Raw genomic sequence first — 21452 nt, 5'->3', positions numbered from 1 at the left:
GCTTAAGGCCATGGTTCTGACACCAGTCGTTGGTCTCAGTGAGGCTTTTGTAGGATGTCAACATCATTTGGGGAGTTAATAATGGCTCCCAACTTGCAATCGTCTGCGAACTTTGCCAGCCAGAGTCCCTTTGTGTTGGCCTGGACTTCAGAGAAGTAGATACCAAACAGGAGAGGACCCAGGACTGATCCCTGTGGGACTCCACTCGTGACTGGTCAGCAGTCGGACTTGGATTCAGCTACTTTTACACTGTGGGTTCTATCTGTGAGTCAGTTTGCAACCCACCTAGTAATATAGGGGTTGATGCCTAGCATAGTGAGTTTTTCTATGATTCCTGAGTGGGGAATGGTATCAAAGGTCTTGGCCAGATCAAGGTAGGCTGTATGAACCACCTGGCCTTCATCCACAGCTCTGGTGACTGACTCAAAGTTGACCAAGTTTTACAGGCATGATAAACCCTTCACAAAACTAAACTGTGTGGGAACCAGAGTCTGGAGATTCCCTATATCCTTGTTTATTAGGTACATGACGATGCGTTCCATAGCTTTGCATATCAGACTTGTCAGGCTAGTGGGGCGATAGTTCCCAGGATCTGTAGTCGCTCCAACTTTGTGGAGAGGGATGACTATAGTAGTGCGCCATTTGGTAGAGACAAAGCCTGAGTTGAGGCTGTGATTGAACAGGCCACACAGGTGAGGTGCCAGTTCACTCTGTAGTTCATGTAGAACACAGGCAGGGATATTGTCAGGTCCCACAGAAGTTGTATTCTTGGCCTTGAACAGAACTGTTTTAACCTGTGCAGCAGTAATATTGGGTGCCTGGCAATCTACTGGTATTGTGATTGGTCCTTTGGGGAGGAGAGAGGGATAAAGGCACTGAATCTGTCGGCCAGTATATTGCCAATATCTGTTGGCTTAGTATAGGAGGTACCATTGTGCAGTAGCTCAGAGCAAATCTGAGTATTTCCATGGAGATTCTTTACATAACTATAGAAGGCCTTGTGGTTGTCTTTACTATCTGCTGCAATTCTAATTTCATAGCTAGCTTTAGAGGATTTGATGAGGGATCTCAACTTTTTGTTGAGGCTGATAAGGGAGTTTTTCTAGTCTTGGGACTTCACCTTATTCCGCATCAGTTTCTTTATTCTGTTGTAGAGTTTGTTTATAACAGAGGACCACCAGATTGGCTTCCTATTTTTGGATGAGAGCATCTTGGTTCTATTGGGTATGGCGAGATCCATGCATTTGTGTACGTGTTCGTACAGTGGATTCGTGTATGATTCGGCGGTCATGCAACTATTCTCCATTTGCATGGGTGCTGTGAAGTTAGCTACCTCTGTTTTTAGGAGCCCAAAGTTAGCTTTGGAGAAGTTTTTCATGGTGGTTACCTTTGTGGGGGTGAGGGGAGGATGTTGAATAAAGGTTGATTGCCACATTTATTTCTTATACAGCAGTACTTTTGCCACTTGTTATTGTGGGAAAGCATGCAGGTGATCTTCCTGGGTACTGTGTAGTCTATGTTGTTCAGAGTGATCTTTTGGCTACAGTGCTTCCTGTTGCTTTGTTCAACAGTGCAGCAATGTAAAGATACCATTACTATGGAAGAAGTTCTAGAAAGTCCAACAAGTGATCATCTGGAATGCTGTATAGTGTACCTTACTAAGACTACCTTTATTGGTACAATGTTTTATGTTCTGTTTTGTTGATTAACTCATCAGTGCTGCAATCTGTCCTCGCTATGAACTCTGAAAAACAAGACCACTAGAATAGTCCTATGTTGGGAGAATTATCTGAACATCAAATAGGAAAGTCATAAGCATAAAGTAGATTAGTATCTGGAAGGCAAAAAACAATAATGGCATTAATGTAAAGACAGAAAAGTGATGTACCCAAAAACTGATCCTTTTGGAACATTTATTAAAAATGGCTATGGTTGGATTGTGTTTGTGCCATTGAAAGCTCAACTGTCAGTCTAGTTATCAAGCCCCAGAATACAGCTATGGTTTAGTCCTCAGATGGTCAGTTATTTCAGCATGATAAACTGGTAAAATTCCTAACTGAAATCCACAAAAAATAATACCTGTTAAATGCTCCTTGTGTATCACTTTGTACATAGGTTCAGTAAGGGAAAACAAGGCAGCAGTTGTGTTATTATTTATGTGACAAATGGCACCCCTTGCCATCGATATATGGAAGACCACCCTGGCAATGGAGTGGTTTGAATCCTACCTCTGTCAGTCAGTGTACCACAAGTGTATGTGAAGGACAAGAGCTATGGTCTGTGAATCTATTTCTCTCCCCTAAATAGTTATGTGGTCACCAAAGGGATGATTTCTCAAGTCACACCACTGGTAACCAACAGGGGTTAAAATAAAAAAGAAAAGTACATACAAATCTGATTCAATAACCAACTCACTAAATGCAACCAAGTCTCAGGAGCATAAATGGAATAGGCAGTGCTGGCCTGGGTATGGGCTTCCAACATTCCACATCCAGACAAGGCCTACACACTGATCACATAAAGAGCTGTCTTTGGTCTAACACCCTAGCCCTTTCTCATCACTCTGTCTGTAACCCAGTGTCTTCCAGTCTTCCTTAACCACTGTAACTACTATTTTTCACACACACACACACACACACACACACACACACACACACACACACACACACACACACACACGCACTTCCCATAGAAGGCTAGCAGAATTCTCCAATTCTCCACTGCTTTCATCCTGGAATGGTATTACTGTCACCACTCTAAATATGGGTAGAGACCAAACACATCCAACTACTCCTGATTTAGCTAAACATAAATTATAAAAATTATCTCACTTGTAATGTGTTCAACAATCTGACCACAAGGAAAATACCACAGCTTTGCTAACATACAGTGCTAAAGAATACCCTGTACTCAGATAATAAATAGTAATACATAAATAGATAATAAATGCTAGACATATGATTTTAAAAGTGAATAAATATAACTTTATTTCAATAATAAAGTCAATTCAGTTGATACACATTAAATATACAGGGGACAAGGTAATGCTCACAGAATATAAAATAAGTCAGTTGTACAAACAGGATATTAAAAAAACAATCTGCTCAACAGCTAAACAAATGCCAATAAATAACCCAGCTGTATCTTACAGTAGAAATACTTAACTATTCTAAGAGAAAACAATTATACTAAGCAAAATTCAAGTAGCAAACTTTATAGCAATGATCACCAAGACCTTCCAAGCAAAGACTGACTTTACAACAATTTAATTCCCAGATATATACATACATCTCAGCTCATCATTGTTCTTTAAAAAATCAGTGTGTTTACATCAGATTACATCACTTCTTTTTTCATACAATAGAATAAAGGTTAAACATTAAACAGGTTTTTCCATAAATACAGTGGAAATGTTTCTTGTTTAAAAACTAATGATTGCTTCCTTCAAAAAGCCTTATAACTACATTTTTATGGCTCTGGGTTTCCTGACATAGGAAAAGCAAAAAGATACATATTACATTTCAATTAGAAGATTATACATTTCCTTTTTTTATCACTACTTATTTTTTACTTTTACAGAGAAATAGTCACAGATTGTCAGGATACAGGAAATGTGAACGGTAGGTTAAACAGAGCTCAAATACAGCATGCAAAGGTGCCAACAGCCTGAAATAAAAAAAAAAAGTACACATTTAAATAAGTTTTCTGTACTATGGCACTGCAGCTTATATGGAAGCCATAAGGTTGCTCATTGAAAAGTCAGTATTCCAATCTAACACCAGAGGTGCACAGAAGATAATATTTTCTGGCAGTTAGGGAATCAGACACTATTCCCAGATATGATTTATATACACTTGACAGCTCTTACATTCTCATTTTATTGGGAGCTACTGTTTTGTTAGGAACTGACACAATTAATTTCTTCATTGAAAGAAAAAAATAGACTGATTTACTTACTTGTGATTTCTGTTCAAGTCATCACTGGATTTAAAGATTGGGGGAAAAGTTTTAAAATGCACCTCAGAGAATATAGAATCTCATGACTTCTGAGTGTTCACTGGTTCTCAAACCCTTGATGTTCAATTGCTTCTTTCACAGTTACTATAGTGAATGTAGTCTTGGACAGTTAAGGTGTGTTGAGAGGATGGATGTAAAATTTGGAAAGTAAGACAAAGTATAAAAGAAAAAAGTAATGCATCTGATGTTGTAAATCTTTATTCTTTCTTTACAGTTAGGACCTCGGTTTTGTCCTTGGAACTGATACGGCTGTTTCCCAGCTCATTCAAGCCAAATACTCTCAGCTAAGACCTACCCATAACGCCCCTCTCCCAGTTACTCAAGATCTTGTTTGCCGTGTTCCTAGTCAGACGTGCTAGTCATCTCTCTCAAAGCTAAGTAGAAAACTGTTAATTTTAAAACAGTTTCTCTTCAAAATTGTTTAATTTTTAATTGTTAGCCTTTTCTTACTGTCACCTATATCATAAGCCTATTTCCTACCCTTTTCCTTGGTAATTTAATTTTTTACCTTTATTGGTACTGTCCCTCTCTCCTGTCTTTGACAGGCCTTTCCTTCCTACCAGTGGTACTTTTTCTTTTAAATAACATCACAGGTATTTTCTCCTTTATTTTTTCTATAGGATAGGTTGGGATTTAAACAGTGTGGCAAGTGTGGATGTAAGATGCCTAACTCAGATAGACATGTTTGTTGTGTCGACTGTTTGGGCGTGGATCATATTAGAGCTGACTGTGACTTTTGTGCTAGTTTTAGTAATTGTACACTAGCAGAATGTAATAATAAACTTATCTGAAAAGGTTTACTCAAGACACCTTTACGGAGGCTCTATCTGGTTCAAAGGTCTCACTTCCTCCAATGACTAAAAAACATAAGTCAAAACGGATTACTCAAGGCACCTTTTTTCAGAGGCTCTATCTGGGTTGGAGGTCTCACCCCCTCCAAAGACCATAAAACAAAGAAAAACAGATTACTCAAGGCACCTTTTTTGGAGGCTGTATCTGGGTTGGAGGTCTCACCCCCTCCAAAGACCATAAAGCACAAGTAAAAACGAATTACTCAAGGCACCTTTTTTTAGGAGGCTCTATCTGGGTCAGAGGTCTCACCCCCTCCAAAGACCAAAAAACATAAGGACAAACAGATTAATCAAGACACCTTTTTTGGAGGCTCTATCTGGGTCGGAGGTCTCACTCCCTCCAAAGACCAAAAAACATAAGGAAAAATACTCAAGGCACCCTTTTTGGAGGCTGTATCTGGGTCGGAGGTCTCCCCCCTTCAAAGGCCAAAAAACATAAGGACAAACAGAGTCACTCGGTTCCTGTATCTCCATCAGTTATGGAACCGAGTCAGCTCCGTGCTTCCTCGGCACAGACCTCTTTGGAACCAGGCTTTGCGTCTTCTCCCTTACTGCCGTCCATGATATTCACCCCTATTTTGGCTCTGACCTCAGCACCACTGACTTCAGTTCTGTCCTTGGATCCGACATCGGCTCCGATAACTGTACCTGCTTCGGCACCATCCCCAGCCATGTTGCCGACAGTTTTTTGGCTGCAAAACAAGAATACCTGCCAAAGACATGATACCTCCGGTGCATTGCGGTTCCGACAGCAATGTTTTCCCTGTTGGCACCATCCACCCTTGCTGCATTGGCTCCGGTGGAACCGATGCTCTCCCGAAGCAGTGCTTGGACCATCTGTACCTTGGTATCTAGCCTGGCGCCTATTTTCTCGATGGTACCGTCTATGTTCATGGCTCTGATGGCTTCCAGTTCTCTTGCTCCTCTCCCAACCCTCTATTTGGGACCCCGGGCATGGGAGTCACAAGAATACTCTTTGAAGGGAACCCCTTCTCCGCAGTCCTCCTCAGAAGATCCCACTGGGGAGCCACCCCAGAAGAAACAGTGCAAGAGGAAGCACCTTGATTCACTGGAGGAATCTATTAATGGAGACACTGATTGTGATGAGGGGGAAAGGTCCCCACAGTCTCCCCCAAACAACATCTCATTCAGAGACATTCTCAAAATCCTCATGCAGCGGGGAGACTGGATGTCCTATAACCCTTCTTCTGAGGAATTGCTGTTACTACAGGCCTTCCGTGCCTGGCCATCTACTTCCTGGGTGACCCCACCGGCAGATGACCTTGTTAAACTCATTGTGCAGTGTGCCCAGAAGGCCCTGGACAATGCAGAACCTGTCCCTTGGAGGCCAGACAAAAATTTTATCTACACCTGAAGACCAGCCCCACTGGTCCTAGCAGTTGATAGTTGATGCTATGGTCTTGTGGCAGCGGCCACCAAGAGGGAACTGGCAGAAGATAGTTCCACCATCCATCCTCCAAACAGAGAGTCCCATACCATGGACAGACTAGGGAAACAGACCTATGCTTCAGCAACATTTGCCATTTGGTCGCTGAAATATCTAGCACACTTTACTCGTCTCCAAAGAGACCTCATTTCCGAAATGTCTTCCTCTTTGGTGGGGTACTATCTGATGAGGTGCATGATATTGTTGCTTTGCAGCTAGCTACCCTTGAATCCATCTCAAACCCCTCGATGCATTTGATATCTCACTCCACCGAGGGGGCAGCTCGATCTGCCTCATCAGGCATTGTTATGAGACGTAATGCTTGGATGCAGTTGTGTGACATCACAGACCACTTTAAATCTTCCTTCGTCAATGCACCTGTCGACAAATCTGCACTTTTTGGACCCAAAGTATGAGACACACTCACACTTAGTGAGAAAGATGGAAAGAGCTTATCTGCTGTGGGTATATGCCTTTCCAGCCCCCAGAGGTGCTATTCCAGGAAAAAGAAGGGAGGAAAAATGTGGCTCAAGAAATCCCAAGGACCTTTTCATGACACTCGTGGTGAACAATCCCCCTGAGGCAGAGGGGACAACTCATATGGAAGATATCCCTTTCAGGGTAGAGGGGGTCCGCGTAACCAGGGCGCTAGAGATTCTTTCTCTGGCAGACCCTACCAGCGCTGTTGAGCAACGGCCCGATTGCTTCCCTCTGGAAGCTGTTGGGGGTCATTTTTTTCTGCATCTACCAGCCTGACATCTTATTACTACCAATGTTTGGGTGCAGAGAATAATATCCAGAGGCTACCAAATACCTTTTAGCTTAACTCCCAGACCCATCAAACGAATCTCTGATGTACCACCCAATCAGAGGGAATTAGCAGCCTTAGAGATAGAAAAACTGCTAAGGAAAAGAGTCATCCAACCTGTCCCACCAGACCAGACAGGATCCGGGTTTTACTCGAGGTCCTTTTTTAGTGCCAAAAATGACAGGGGACTGGAGACCAATCCTGGATCTCAGCCTATTCAACAAATTTATCAAACCTCAAAAATTCTGGATGGTCACGATACAGTCCATTCTTCCCTTCCTAGGGAGGGATAACTGGATGTGCTCTATAGACCTCCAGAATGCATACTATCACATAAAGATGGATCACTGCTCCTGGAGGTTTCTCTGCCTCCAGCTGGGAGCCAATCACTACCAGTTCAGGGCACTGCCATTCAGTCTCTCAACAGCCGCCCAAGTGTTCACCAAATGTATGGCAGTTGTGGTAGCTCATCTTTGACTACAAGGATTCCAGGTGTTTCCCTATCTAGACGATTGGCTCCTTACCACTCCGACCAGGAATCTTCTAGTCCGCAGCCTCTCTTACACTCAAGCTCTCGCTCTCCGCTTGGGGATTACAATCTACAAAGACAAGTCTCAAATGTCTCCACCGAAGACACTGGAATTTATTGGAGTGGTCTTCGACACAACATCCTGTCAATCTTCTCTCCCCCCTCACAGGCTTTTGAAAATAAGACACCAAATCCAAGACCTTCTTCCTCAGACCTATGTACCAGCATGTCTTGTACTGCAACTCCTGGGCTCCATGGCAGCTGCCATTACGTTAGTATCACTGGCGAGACTGCACATGAGAATCCTGCAGTGGCTCCTTTCCGCACAATGGTCGTTGCTAACTTGCTAACTCAATCACTCAACCACATGATACACCTTACAAACCATTGCAAGGAAGAAATGCTATGGTGGATGAAGCCACAAACGAATCTTTGGTGTCGATCTTTCTGTCTTCCCCAGCCCACAGCCACGGTGACAATGGACACTTCACTGTTAGGGTGGGGGGGGGCATTTCCTGGGAAAGACTGTCCAAGGCACATGGTCCCTCATGGAGGCCAACTCGCACATAAATGTCCTGGAACTGAGGGCAGTTCTCTTAGCACTGCAAGCATTCCATGCATCTCTTCCCTCAGCGACCATTGCAATTCAGTCAGACAACATGTCAGCCATCTGGTATATCAACAAGCAAGGTGGAACCAGGTCTTACCCCCTGTGTTGGGAAGCCATGAGAATTTGGCACTGGGTGATAGTTTCCAACCACTTTCTTATAGCAATGCACATTCCTGGGAGTTCCAACCTTATTGCAGCCAATCTGAGCAGGAATATCCTGATGCCTCATGAGTGGTCCCTCAACCCTGTAACAGCAGATCGGATCTTCCAGCGCTGGGGCAAGCCTTGCTGTGACCTGTTTGCTTCCCCTCTAAACTACAAATGCAGAAGCTATTTTGCCCTGATCCTCCCTCAGGTGAAACCACCGAGGAATGCTCTAAAGCATGATTGGCCCCTGGGTCTTCTGTATGCCTTTCCCCCATTTCCCCTCATCCCAAAATTTCTCCAGAAAGCTCAGAGGTTGAGAAGCAAAGTGATCCTCATTGCCCCCTACTGGCCACATCAAGTCTGGTTCCCGTTTCTATGGCCTTATCCGATTCACAGCCCGTGGATTCTGGATCATTCCCAGGACCTGTTATCTCATCCTCAGGGACTGATTCATCTGAACCTGCACAGTCTCAAGCTTACAGCTTGGTTCCTCCACTTCCAGTGATTGCCAGGCTGCCTGACATCCCATCTCCTGTTCGTGAAATTCTTCTGGCCTCACACAAACCTTCCACTAGAAAAGTTTATTCTAGTAAATGGACTAGGTTCTCTATTTGGGCCAAAGACTGGAACTTAGACCCTTTCTCTATGTCTATTCAAAAGATTCTACAATACCTGACTACTCTTTTACATGCAGGAGCCTCAGCTTCAACGATCACTGTACATTTAGCAGCTATCGCTTTCATAATGGTCTTGATAATTCTTCAATTATGTCACACCGCCTATGCAAGACCTTTTTGAAGGGAGTATTCCATGTTAAACCTCCGGTCAAGCCTCCCTTAGAACCCTGGGACTTGACTCTGGTGCTTCAGTCTCTCACAAAGTCTCTCACAGGTTCTCCCTTCAAACCCTTTGATTCATTTGATTTGAAATTTTTGTCATGGAAAACCATACTTCTAGTAGCACTTACCTCAGTGAGAAGAGTATCTGAGCTGCAGGCCTTGAGTGTCAAGAGTCCTTACTTGATCTTCCACATGAATAGGGTGTCCCTTCATACTGACTCTTCTTTCTTGCCCAAGGTCATTCCTGGCTTTTCCATTAACCAATCTATTGACCTGCTGGTTTTCTTCCCTTGGCATTCTAATAGAGGGGAGTACCTTTTGCACAGCCTTGATGTGCATCTGCAGCTTCGTTGTTATTTGGACAGGACTAAATCTTTCAGGAAAACAGATCAATTGTTTGCGGCCTTTGCAGGACCAAGATTGGGTAAACCTGTTTCCAAAGTGACTTTATCCTCTTGGCTTAGAAATATCATTACCTTTATCTACCAACAGAATAAGCTATCCTTACCTTCCAGAATAAAGGCTTATTCTACCAGATCTATGGCTACTTCTGTAGCTTTTCATTCCAGAGCCTCTATGGATGATATATGCGCAGCAGCCACTTGGGCAAGACCTCATACCTTTATATTTCATTACAAATTGGATTTGACCTCCAGGGGATGAGCATCTTTTGGTTCTATGGTGCTCAGGAATATTCTTCCTTAGGGCCACCCAGGACGCAAGTAGCTGGGGACTCTGTCCTAACTGTAATGAAAGAACAAAGATTTACAATATCAGATAAAGAAGTTATGTCTTACCATAATGTTCCATTTGTGTTGTACATCTTTGTTCATTCATTACTTCCCACCCTCCTTCCCCCTGCTTGGACTCCTGGTGTACTTTAAGAACTCCTGGTTAGGGTATTTGCTCAGACAGAGCCTCCTACTATCTTTTCTATTACTGCATCTTTTATCTAGGGTGGGCAAACTCGATCTGGAGTAACTGTGAGAGGGGCGTTATGGGTAGGTCTTAGCTGATAGTTTTTGGCTTGCATGAGCTGGAAAACGGATGTATTGGTTCCGAGTACTGAACCGAGGTCCTAACTATAATGAATGAAAAAAAATCTACAGCACAGATGGAATGTTATGGTAAGACCTAACTTCTTTCTTTGGATGGTGTGGGGAGGGCAGGATGGAGTAAAATAGGCAGGTGACTGACTGTTGGGCAGGAGGGAGGGCCCACTGAGTCATTTGCCTAAAGTTCCATTTCACCTAGGGCTGGCCTTGCATCAGAACCTACATTTCCATGGTTTGAAGTGACTTTAAGCCACTGATTGACTGTAGGTTATTGTTTCAAAAGAGAAACTAGCAAGGAGTCTAACTATATCCTAACATGTACTCAGTGATGGATTGCTTACCAAAGCCAAGTTGCTGCTTAGTGAGATCCTAAACAAATTCAGTAGCAAACTTATGAAATTTGTTGATTTGTTTAACGCCTAAGAGAGAAATACCCTAGAATTGTATTTCCACAGCCAGCTAAGTTTGCCAAGTCTTGCCAGAAAGGTTCTAGTTTCCAAATAATAAGGGCGATCTCCTGTTGAGAAGGTCATCTTCAGTATTGCTATAGTTTTTGCATTACTTCCTGTTAGTGTAATACTTATTATGCAAGCGACTTTGTATTTATTCTATGTCATATTACAAAGAAGTAATTTGATTTGACCAACCCAGGTTTTAGGGTTGCCACCTTTTCAAATGCCCAAAGTGGGACATTTTCGGTACAAACGTCAGATTTTGCAAGCTAAAACCTGTCCACGGCCAGTACAAATGACAGAACTTCACTTCTTTGCCTAAATAAAATGTTATTCTTGTAGCATTTTAGTTGCTTATTCTGTTTCTTATAACTTTTAGGTGTTTCAGATACAGAATAACTGTTCTACTCAACGATTACATAAAATATAGAAATAATTTTGTCCGAAAATCTCAGGACATTTACCATTTTTACAATTTTTTGCAGGACACAACTGCCCAAAGAGGGACTGTCTCTCGCAAAGTGGGACAGGTGGTAACCCTACCCAGGTTCGACGTGAGCTGTATTCCGTTACGTGTTCATCAATCAGAACGGATTGCTTCCCCGTTGTTAAGACGTAAAGCTTACTAAGCGCTCTCAGTTGTTGTGATATTTTCCCCCGCTACAAACATTTACTTATTCCTTGCTCTCTTGGTTACAGTATGTACGAATGACACGGCAACAAGAGCAATGGTAAATAAAGGCTTGCTGACTCACTGTGTTACAAAACACTATTTTGCCACAAACATGTTTTAGTGAAGTGATTAGCACGCGCTTTAAACAGTTTCAGATATAGTGCTTCTTCAATGGGGAAATGTGGCGGTAGAAAGGTTATATTTGGGAAACGAGTATAAACATACATTTTTATATGGATGATGACTTGGGTAACCTAGGTAGGGCTACAAGGTACTCAGCCGTTCTACGAGCACCACAACCTCCGGTATCACAGTAAGTCACCACCAGTTAGAGCATGCTTGTTCTGAATGATAAAACGTGTCACTACATAGCCCAGTCCAGTCACTTACCGTGTTACTTGTCACTGACTTCAACTTGAGCGTCATTTGTTACCCAGCTCGTGCTGCGCGATAACGCTAGAGAGACAAACTGTAGTATCAGTGGCTACCACTCGGTGTCCTGACAGTAAAAGAGTTGACTGCTAGTTGCAGTAATAGTAGTATACAAATGAACGCAGGTAGCCACTGACATTTGGGATTTTCGTTCACAACATAAACACGGGATGGCGAAGCGGCAGCGACTGGACCTGTGTCCGTTCTTAATTGCGAGTAGAACTAGCAGAAGCGCCACAACGGCCTTGTTTGGATATATTCATTTATTTATTGGAATAGTTCACATGGTACAAGCTGAAAAGGAAGGTCAGTATCCTTATCCTGTTGCTCTGCAGTCTTCAGTCTTTTACGTTTGCACTCTCCCGAATTGCAGGCAGTGGCTTACAGTTTGCCCAGATATTTAAAGGGAACGGGATATCATAGAACTGTAATGGTCTCTACTGCTTGAGTTGCTGGATAGTTAGTTACAGCAAACCACAGGCATTAACAAACCCATTTGATCTTTGCTCATGGTTATAGTATGGCAATTGATGATGACAGAGAGCGCCAGATAAAAAGTGTGGTGCCCTTGGCTGTATTGCAGAGCTACTGCTGCTGTTTTGACTATTAGAGGACAATACTCTGTTAATTTAATGATGGCAGCTATTAGATGGAGACAGAGAAAAAAATTAACTCCGCTGTTTGTATGCAAATACCTGTCAGTATCCCAGTACACCATAGTAACTTAATGCCGTACTATTATAAGATACCATTATGTGGTTAGAAGATGCACCTCTGTGGGGGGCAGAGTTTCAAATCAAGCTCCGGGCTGCTCGTCGGCCTTCGCTTTTTGTTTATCCCATTGAGCCCACCTAAACTGTCGTTTTACCGGCCTAGGTTGTATTTTGTTGATTTAGGACGCCGAATACTAACATGCAGGGAGACTGCTGCTGCAACTTCCTTAAGAACTGACCACACCACTTTGATGGAAGCGAAATGTATAAAACCTGGAACAGCTTGGCGGACACAGGGTTAAAAAAATGCTGTATTGGGTTTTTTGTTATGTAGAACTGAAAACGGAATTGTTTGGGATAACTAATGTAGACTTATAAGTGATTCTGATGGCGACTTACTTCCTGAAGTGTAAAAAGGAAGGAAGTTGCAGGACTGTCCATCTAACGTAAATGACCCAGATGCCACCTCACACAATTGAGAGACCTACATTACGCAGATCTTAGGGCTTTAGAAAAAGTTTTGATTTTTTTTTTGATAAGTTACATATCAGTGTAGTACAGCAGTTGGCAAATGCCTCGGTTATAAAACGGTTTAATGTAAATACAGTACTGTAGCTGTCAAACTTGTTACGACTTTTTTCTGTGTGCAGTCATAGCTCTCACCCTTTTACTCAGAATTGGGAACAAAGCAAAACATAATTGGGGAAACAGGGACCCACATTACATAAATTGAAAAAATAAAATGGTACAGTAATCTTAGAAACATAAGAACATGTTTAAATGTCGGTCTAGTTAATTTGGAAAGTGGATACAAAAAGATAATGTGATTTAGCATGTATTTTCCAAAATAAAATGTCTGTAATACTAATGATTATTAACACAGTCCTCTACCACCTTTCCTCAACAAGATTTAAGTTTTAGGAGGTATGGCACAACATGTTTGAGACAAATTGAAGGATGTCCCTAAAAATGGTGGTTGTGGGGTGCTTGAGTGGTATATGTGTAGCTGAAAAGATAAGAAACAAGTAAAAAAGGCAGTGGTTTCTTGTCATTGCAAAAAGGGAACATGTACTTTGCCAACAAAATGCATTCACTTTATGCCTCAGTGGTAGGTAACTGCCCTGTCCTGTAGGCAAAACAGAAATAGGGTATTTTGTTGTAAGGTGGTGTGTTACGTGTATCGCACCTTGCTTTTGTTGTTTTTCTTTGAACATTCTTATTATTCTGGGAAGTTGGTAGTCCACTTAATTTAGTGTCATTAAACCCTGAGCAGCTTTGAGAAAGAGAGACTGATCCATCATGTATAATGTTTTACCCAGTGTAATTGTTTCAGTTATGTAGTGTAACTCACTTTGGGTTGCAAAAAAATTTGTGTTTTTCTTTGCCCGTTTTCTACACTTGATCTGTTTAGTATAAAATACTCGTGTGTTCTTATTAAAGTTGAAGTATGGTTTATTTGGGAGCTGTTAAATGTTTCGCTCTCCTATGAACATTCAGACCATTTTGTCTTAAATTGCATTTTTGTTAAGTTTGCAGTTTGTTGTAGCACTTTGGAAAGTTGCGCGTTCACTTTTTGTAAGATGTATTTGTGAACACTGTACTGTTGCATTTCATTTGGGGGACTTGGCATTACTACATATGAGAAGAAATCTGTCTTTAAAATTATAGTAAAGATGACAGATCTGCAGTTTGCAGTTTGTTGTAGCACTTTGGAAACTTGCGCGTTCACTTTTTGTAAGATGTATTTGTGAACACTGTACTGTTGCATTTCATTTGGGGAACTTGGCATTACTACATATGAGAAGAAATCTGTCTTTAAAATTATAGTAAAGATGACAGATCTGTGCTTTTGCCACATACAATCAAGCAAGCAATGTCTTGTTTTCTTTTTACACCCCCACACAATTGTATGCCTGTCATACCTTTAGTCCATGCTAATCTTTAATATGCATAAATGACTGTGTATGGAGGGAAGAGCTTTAGCTATGACTTATTCTTCACAACCTTTTTGGTTAACACAAATCTCTTAGTAAATTATTGTATTATTGTGCTCAAATTTAATGTTTTTGTTGTAGTGTGGCTGTGATGTAGCAAGGGTTGCTAATTATGTTTGAGATTGAGTCATTATTATTGTAGAAGTGTAGTCAATACTACTCACACTTGCAATTTTAAGCCACAGATGCAGTCACAAAAGTTAGCAGCTAGCTGTCTTTGTGTTTTTATACAGGCCAAGATTGTGATTTATCATATGTATGGTGCCCAGCAGCTCTGCAGTATTTTTCAAGAGATGAAAGTATAGGTTTATGGGTTCATAGCTTGATACTAGGCCATTGGCCTGGAGGCACTTACAAGCCGAGCCAAGAATTTCGCCCATGTTCCCTCGAAGTCAGCACCTGTTTCCCCTGTCCAACAGGGACACAGGTGGGATCCCAGGGGTATATTTTCTGTTTCCTTCCAGTCGTCCAGTTTCCTCTTAAAGAGGGCTAGAGAGGTACTCTGCTTGACATGGAGAAGGAGTCTTTGGGACACAAATATATCCCACCAACAAGTTCTATTAATGTCACAGACTAGGTTAAGGCCTTGCTTGCAGGTTGCGTGAGTGGAGTTTGTCTTGCACAGCATTAGAGTACCATTTGCAATTTGTTGTGCAGACCACTTTTAATATTGCCATTCAAACTTGTTTTTACTTTACTCCTCAAACACTGCTCAGTGTTATTCAACCCGCCATGATTTTAATCCTTTATTTTAGGTTTGTTTTTTAAATAAATAGTATGAAGTTTTTCAGTTATAGATATTTTGGCTTTATCCCTTGTCTTTGAGTTAGTTGAGATTTGTGATGTACACTGAATATATTGCTCAATTTAGGAAGCAGTGTTCATTTCCATGTTTGTCATGTTTGCAGGCACATGATGCATAAATATATTCAAACAGACGCTGTTAAAATCTATGCCATTATCTGCTTGAACTTAGATTTGCATTACAGTTTTAACAAGGTTTTAGTTGTGTAGTTCCACCTCCCCCATATCTGTTCTCAAGGCCCACCTAGTAAAATAGTGATATAATGGTGGACATTAAAGAAAAGGAGCTTGAAGTAGGTTGATGTTTGCTTTTTAGTTTATGAAGCTTTTGTAATGCTTCAGTTTATTCACCTTATTTCACTTGTCTAATTGTGGTATAGTGATGCAGACCAAAACATTTGGTGCCATTTATGAAGTACAAAAAAGGATAGAATCGATACATGTGCATACTTTTTCAGATGAGATGGGTTGGTCTAGTTTGTGTATAGTGTGGATAAAGACATTATAATGTGTAAAAAAATCCATACTGTCCATACACCTGTAAATGTTTTGTGCTAACCACAAGTGATTTGGTTAAAGCATTTTTTTTTAACTCTAAAATTTTTTTTTTTTTCCTTTGTCAGAAATGGTACCTTACTCGTTACCTCAGAAACTGGCATGTAATCACTAAGGTTCTCAGTGTTTGGCTGCAGTGTGCATGTGTAGTCTTATTTTTCTTATTCCTCATAAGTTATGCTTTCAGTGCTCAGTAAACAAAGTATATCTTATGACTCATTTTTCATATTGCAATTGTGTTTTTTGTGTGTGTGACTCAGAACCATGTAGGATCATTGTATGAAAGGAAGCTCTGGGACTGACCAACACCTGGCCAGCATAGGTGGAATGCAGGTCTTCTGCAACATTTTGTTTAACTTTTTGTGTCTGTGGGTAATAATTTTAAAGTTATGGCCAAGCACCTTTTTCTAAATTCTCAAGAGTCAAATATTTTGTAGGTTACAAAGTGTATATATTGTAAAGAATAACATCAGAAAAGTTTTTTTTTTATAACTTATTTTAATGTTTTGAGCGAATAGGTTTTTGAAAGTCTTTTGGATGGCAATACTTTTTCAGTTAAAAGGCCAGATTTATAGTTAAGGTAATATCGCTTAAACTGTTCAAAAGCAGTTACTAAAATTAAAATGGTTCAAGCGAAAAGCTGCTGAAAATTCAAGTTTTAGCATTGCACTGATAGTACCTGTACCTTGGTTTAAATGTGTTGGTTTCCTCCATATTTTTCTTCCTAATTGTGTAGGTTTGTTCTGTTTAACGGCAGCACATACACTGTTATTATTCAACAGTGATACTTGCTCAATTTTAGTAAATTTTGTTTTATTAAGTCTTTTTTAATTGTCATCTTTGTTTTCACGTTAGTAGGATAGTTGGTTTAGGCTAACTAGGTTGGTCCATTGAGGCAAGTGGTCTGTTTTATTGGAGTAACTGCGAAATGCGACTGTAGATTGTGAGGAAGTTTTTGTATGATGATCTGAATGTTCTCAGGTTCCTGTTATGGTTATGAAGTGCCATTTTTTTGTTTTAAATTTGTGAATTAGCAACATAATCTGTGTTTTCTACACAGTGCTAGTAGTAGCAGTGGAACCATCATTGTTATGCATCTTGCATTGATCTCTAGGAATCTGTTCCTTTTTTGTATCGTTAGCATTATTGGTGCGGATACTAGAGTGGATTAACATCTTCTGGGATTTGTCACCTCTTTCTGTGTATGATATGCAAGTATGGGCACGGGGATGGTTTAACTAAAACCCAACTGGTTTTGGACATGGGTAAAACAAAATTTTAAATATTAGTGGTGTCTTCCAGTGAGAAAGCTTCAGGTGAATTTTGAAGTTTACTTGAGACAGGTGAGTCCTGATTGTGGCGTTTGATGCATACTACTGCTACCAATATGTGATGGCCACCAATATGTGACATCTCCACTCTGGGCCAGTAATCAAGGAGCCTGAATCCACACCACTGACACTGGAGAGGGACGAGCACTTGGAATACAAATGGATACATTCAGTATTTCCAGATGCAGACCTCTGTGCATAAGTGCAATTTCCCTTAAGAGCACGCAAGGAACACACACAGCCTTCGGTCTGGATGTCTCTATATCTGTCTACCTCCAGGACCCTAGTAAGACTCCCCACTGGTACAGCAGTAAGGTTAGGTCCTCAGCAGAGTGTCTAAGCCAAGTCCTCCAGCATCCTCACTGTGAACCCAGTGCTTTGTTTCAGCTACTTGGGGCACAGACACGCACACTCTTAAGTTTTAATTATTACACACACACACACACACACACACACACACACACACACACACACACACACCTAGGAAAGTCTGGCACAGATTACGTGCTCTACCAGCTTTGCCCAGACCAGTCAGTTACTATAGGGCTCTTACAAAGGGTATCCAATTGTATGGTGCAATATTAATGCTAATACAACTGGTAGTTGACCAAGACAGTTAGGCCTTCTGGAGTGGCCCACACAATGTCGCCAAATAAGTATAAGCACTCTCAAAGGTTAAGTACTTTCTACAAGGACCAGCTACAATAAAAGTTTAAATATATTTAACAATAAATACTACGAAAATACTGAATATATTTTCACAGAAAACCACAAGATCACAGGAAATATTGACAAGAACATTGATGGCAGACAGACAAAGAAAAACAATATCTCAACTAAACGTCACTGTATTCCTGACTAATCTAAAATAATTACTTTCCCTAGTTAGTTACTACTGCAAGGTAAGATGCTGTGGGTGAGGGTCTTTCTATCACGTTCCCTTAAACAAAATACTCCAGTACTCTGAGATTTCTCTTTGTAATAACTAAAATATAATTTCCAAGAGGGCTGATAGAATGACCTCATCTGGTCACCTTACTCTAGGTTCTCACAGTATTCCCCTTTGAAGCTAAGACAGGAATTTAACATAGACCGCTACAATTCACATATTGTTTATGGCAGTGCCTGGGGCTTTCCCTCTTTTTGCAGAACTAATGAACAAAGGCTTTTCCCAGACCTAGTGTATCCTGTCATGTGCAGCATTGTGGGATGCCGTTTTAATGGTTAAACATCTCATTTACATTTCCCTTATCTTTGTTAAAGCAAGCTAGCTGGCTAACTATTGCTGTCTCAGTATCCTGTATTAAAACATATACATTTAATTCAGTTACAATAATAGATGTACATTTTTTTTATTTCAGCAGGGTGTACTGTTTATACATTTTAACACAAGCAAACCTCATAAACACATTTTCAGGATAAGTATCTGGACAAATCAGTTTGATATACAAATGACATATAATTATTTACAAAATTCCAGCTAGCTCGGTTGACAAGTCATACATCTACTGCCCTACTTCTCCTGGCATGGCTGGCAGTACCTCCTATCGTCACAATATTCATGACTTGGGAACACAGGCATGCTTTCTGATCTGTTTAAGAAGTTGCAGTAACCAAGTATAGGCAGCTCAGAGATAGCTTAATTACAAAGTTGAGATAGTCAGAAGTGAGTGTTCTGGAATTACGGTGGAATTTGTTGAAATGGAGCAGTGTTTAGAAAGGTGGCATCAAGCAAAGCAATGCAGAGGGAGTAAGGCGGAGAATTGTAACTATGCAGTGAGAAGAAAGGAAGTCCTAGTAATGAAGGGACGTCCCAGTAATGAAGGGACAAATTAAGTAGCAGCCAGTTCAGTACTGTAGTGAAATGTAAATATTTTTTAGTTGTACATGAGAGCAAAGAGTCTGAGAGAGGCATATTGTGGCATAGTAAGGTTTTTCATAGGAACTTCAAGGCAACCGAGTCTCATGACCACCCATGCCTTACCAGTACCCTCCCTTAGGCTGCACCTCCTTTCTTCAGAAAGGCCATACCAGTCAATCCCAGAGTAAACTTGTGAATATGTATCCAGTCATCTTGCTTCAGTTTTAAGGAGGATACTGAGTCACATTGCTTAATATGTAGGGAAAATTTATTCCAGCAGTCTGCAAGACCCTGAGATGTAAGCCTGTCTCTCCAAAATGTTTTGCTTGTCCGTTGGTGAAAGTGTAGGTCTCCGAATCTAGTATTAATGAAGATGGATATTGGACTTTTGGGGAAATAGGAGTTTCAAGACATTCAGGTGTCTAATGGTGCATACATGAGACTGAGATCTCTCAAAAGTCTGTAAGACACTGAATAAAGGGATAGAGCATCCAGCCTCTCTTGGTAGTTTAGGGACGTTAGGCTTGTGTTTATTTATTTATTTATTTATTTATTTTTTGGAGCATTTGGGTCTTTATAATTGTTTCATATCTTTATGTTTAGTGAGTTGCATCCCAAATGGGGAATTGTACTCTGTAATTGGCTTGACAAATACAGAGTATAAGGGAGTGATCACCCCTTTAGTCCTTGATAATATTCCTTTGGTAATTAGCTCCCTCTTTTTTGATAATCATGTAACAATGATTGCAAGGAAATCCCTTTATTAAGCCCTGCTAACAACCCAAATACCCAGGTCTCTGAATAAATGTTTTGTGGTGTTGTGTTGCCTATATAGTATGGTGATGGAAGGGGTTATATACCAAAAGTGATGATACTGCACTTTTTTTAGCATTTAGCTTGAGCCTATTTTTAATAGACCAGTAGTTTATTTGGGAGATTTCCTTTTGGAGGGTTTGGGTGATATTGGGTTATTTTAACAACAGTTCTCAAGTTTGCAGCGATCTGCAAACTTCTCTTAGTCATAGGTCTTTGCTATTTGCTTGGAGATATGAGACGTTAACACCAAAAAGAAAAGATGTATTTATTTGATATTTGTTTACCGGGAAAGTCCGACTGGGTGAAGGCCCATTTTTCAGTGGAGGCCAGGGGAGAAAATCTCCACAGTCATAAAGACTATACTTTGTCAATTGTATGTAAATTTTTAAGTAAAATAGATTGAATGTTATAATAGTACAAATTATTAAAAGTATACCTTTTTATTACTGTTGTTATTATTAACTCTTCATTACTACTTGCTGTTCTCATCCCCTCTGCCACCTTAACTCAAAGTCTACTATACCATACTATCTCCTATTCCTCCACTTCTCTCATGTCCCACTGCACCTCTCCCAGTCCCCATCTCACCCTCACAATAGCTCACTTCCATACCATCTCAGTCTCATTAGTCCACCCCAATCACCTCTACTACTTCAAACCAAAGGTCTTACCCACCTTAACAAAACACAACTTCACTAAACCTCTTTCATATCATCCCCAACACTCAAAAGGAAAACTAAATCACCTACTACCGTCTTTCTTCATCCACCTAATTCTAGCAGGTGATATACACCCTAACCCTGGACCTAGTACCACTGACAACCCCATCCCTCCAAAAACTGCCAAAACTACCAGCCACGAAAGCCTTAAATTAGTTACTCTCAATGCCCAAAGTTTACGAAATAAAGCAACTAGCTTCCATGACTGGCTTCACCAGAACCAACGTGACATAGTAGCCATCTCTGAGACTTGGTTAAAACCATACGGCTCTGACTCAGAAATTCTACCCCCTGGTTACCAAGCCTTTAGATATGACCGCATGAATAGAAGAGGTGGAGGAGTAGCCTTGATATTCTCTAACGTACTCCCCATTATTCCATACCCAAATCCCATTACTCAGTTTAACAATGCGGAACTTGTAATAGGTGTGCTACAAATGAATAATCATAAAAGTATCTGCATCATATCCCTCTATATTCCTCCAGGTAAGTACACCACTACTTTAGAAGAAATCCTCCAATGGGCCTCATCTAGTATTAACCTAGAGACCTACATTCTAGGTGACGTTAAGTTAGACTGGAATAAAATTTAACAACCAAAATCCCGCCATGTCTGTCAATCTCTTCAACTTTACTCAATTTACTAACTCTATCACCAGACCCAACAAAACCAATCCTCCAGGATCCACCCTGGAATGGATGCTAACTACCCACCCTAACAACATATTAGACTCGGGCATCCTTCCTGACCCTATTAGTGACCGCCTGCCTACCTTTATCCTCTGAGCAGCCCATTCCT

At 40.8% G+C, this 21452-nt stretch overlaps 1 protein-coding gene across 2 annotated transcripts in view; it reads left to right on the top strand.

Annotated features, from left to right (window-relative positions):
* The first annotated feature begins 11899 nt into the window (after positions 1–11899).
* The window catches only part of TMEM131 (transmembrane protein 131), a 3850119-nt gene continuing 3840566 nt past the window's right edge, over positions 11900–21452 (top strand). For both annotated transcript variants that reach the window (XM_044072169.1, XM_044072168.1), the window contains exon 1: positions 11900–12166. In XM_044072169.1, the coding sequence (XP_043928104.1) occupies positions 12031–12166 (136 nt within the window). In that variant the 5' untranslated portion in view covers positions 11900–12030. The remainder of the gene's footprint in view (positions 12167–21452) is intronic.

The sequence above is a fragment of the Protopterus annectens genome, chromosome 5.part0 (assembly GCF_019279795.1).
Source record: "Protopterus annectens isolate FY-2018-M chromosome 5.part0, PAN1.0, whole genome shotgun sequence".
Lineage (NCBI taxonomy): Eukaryota > Metazoa > Chordata > Ceratodontiformes > Protopteridae > Protopterus > Protopterus annectens.
The sequence above is the reverse complement of the archived record's forward strand: the minus strand, read 5'-3'. Positions and strand labels throughout refer to the sequence as shown.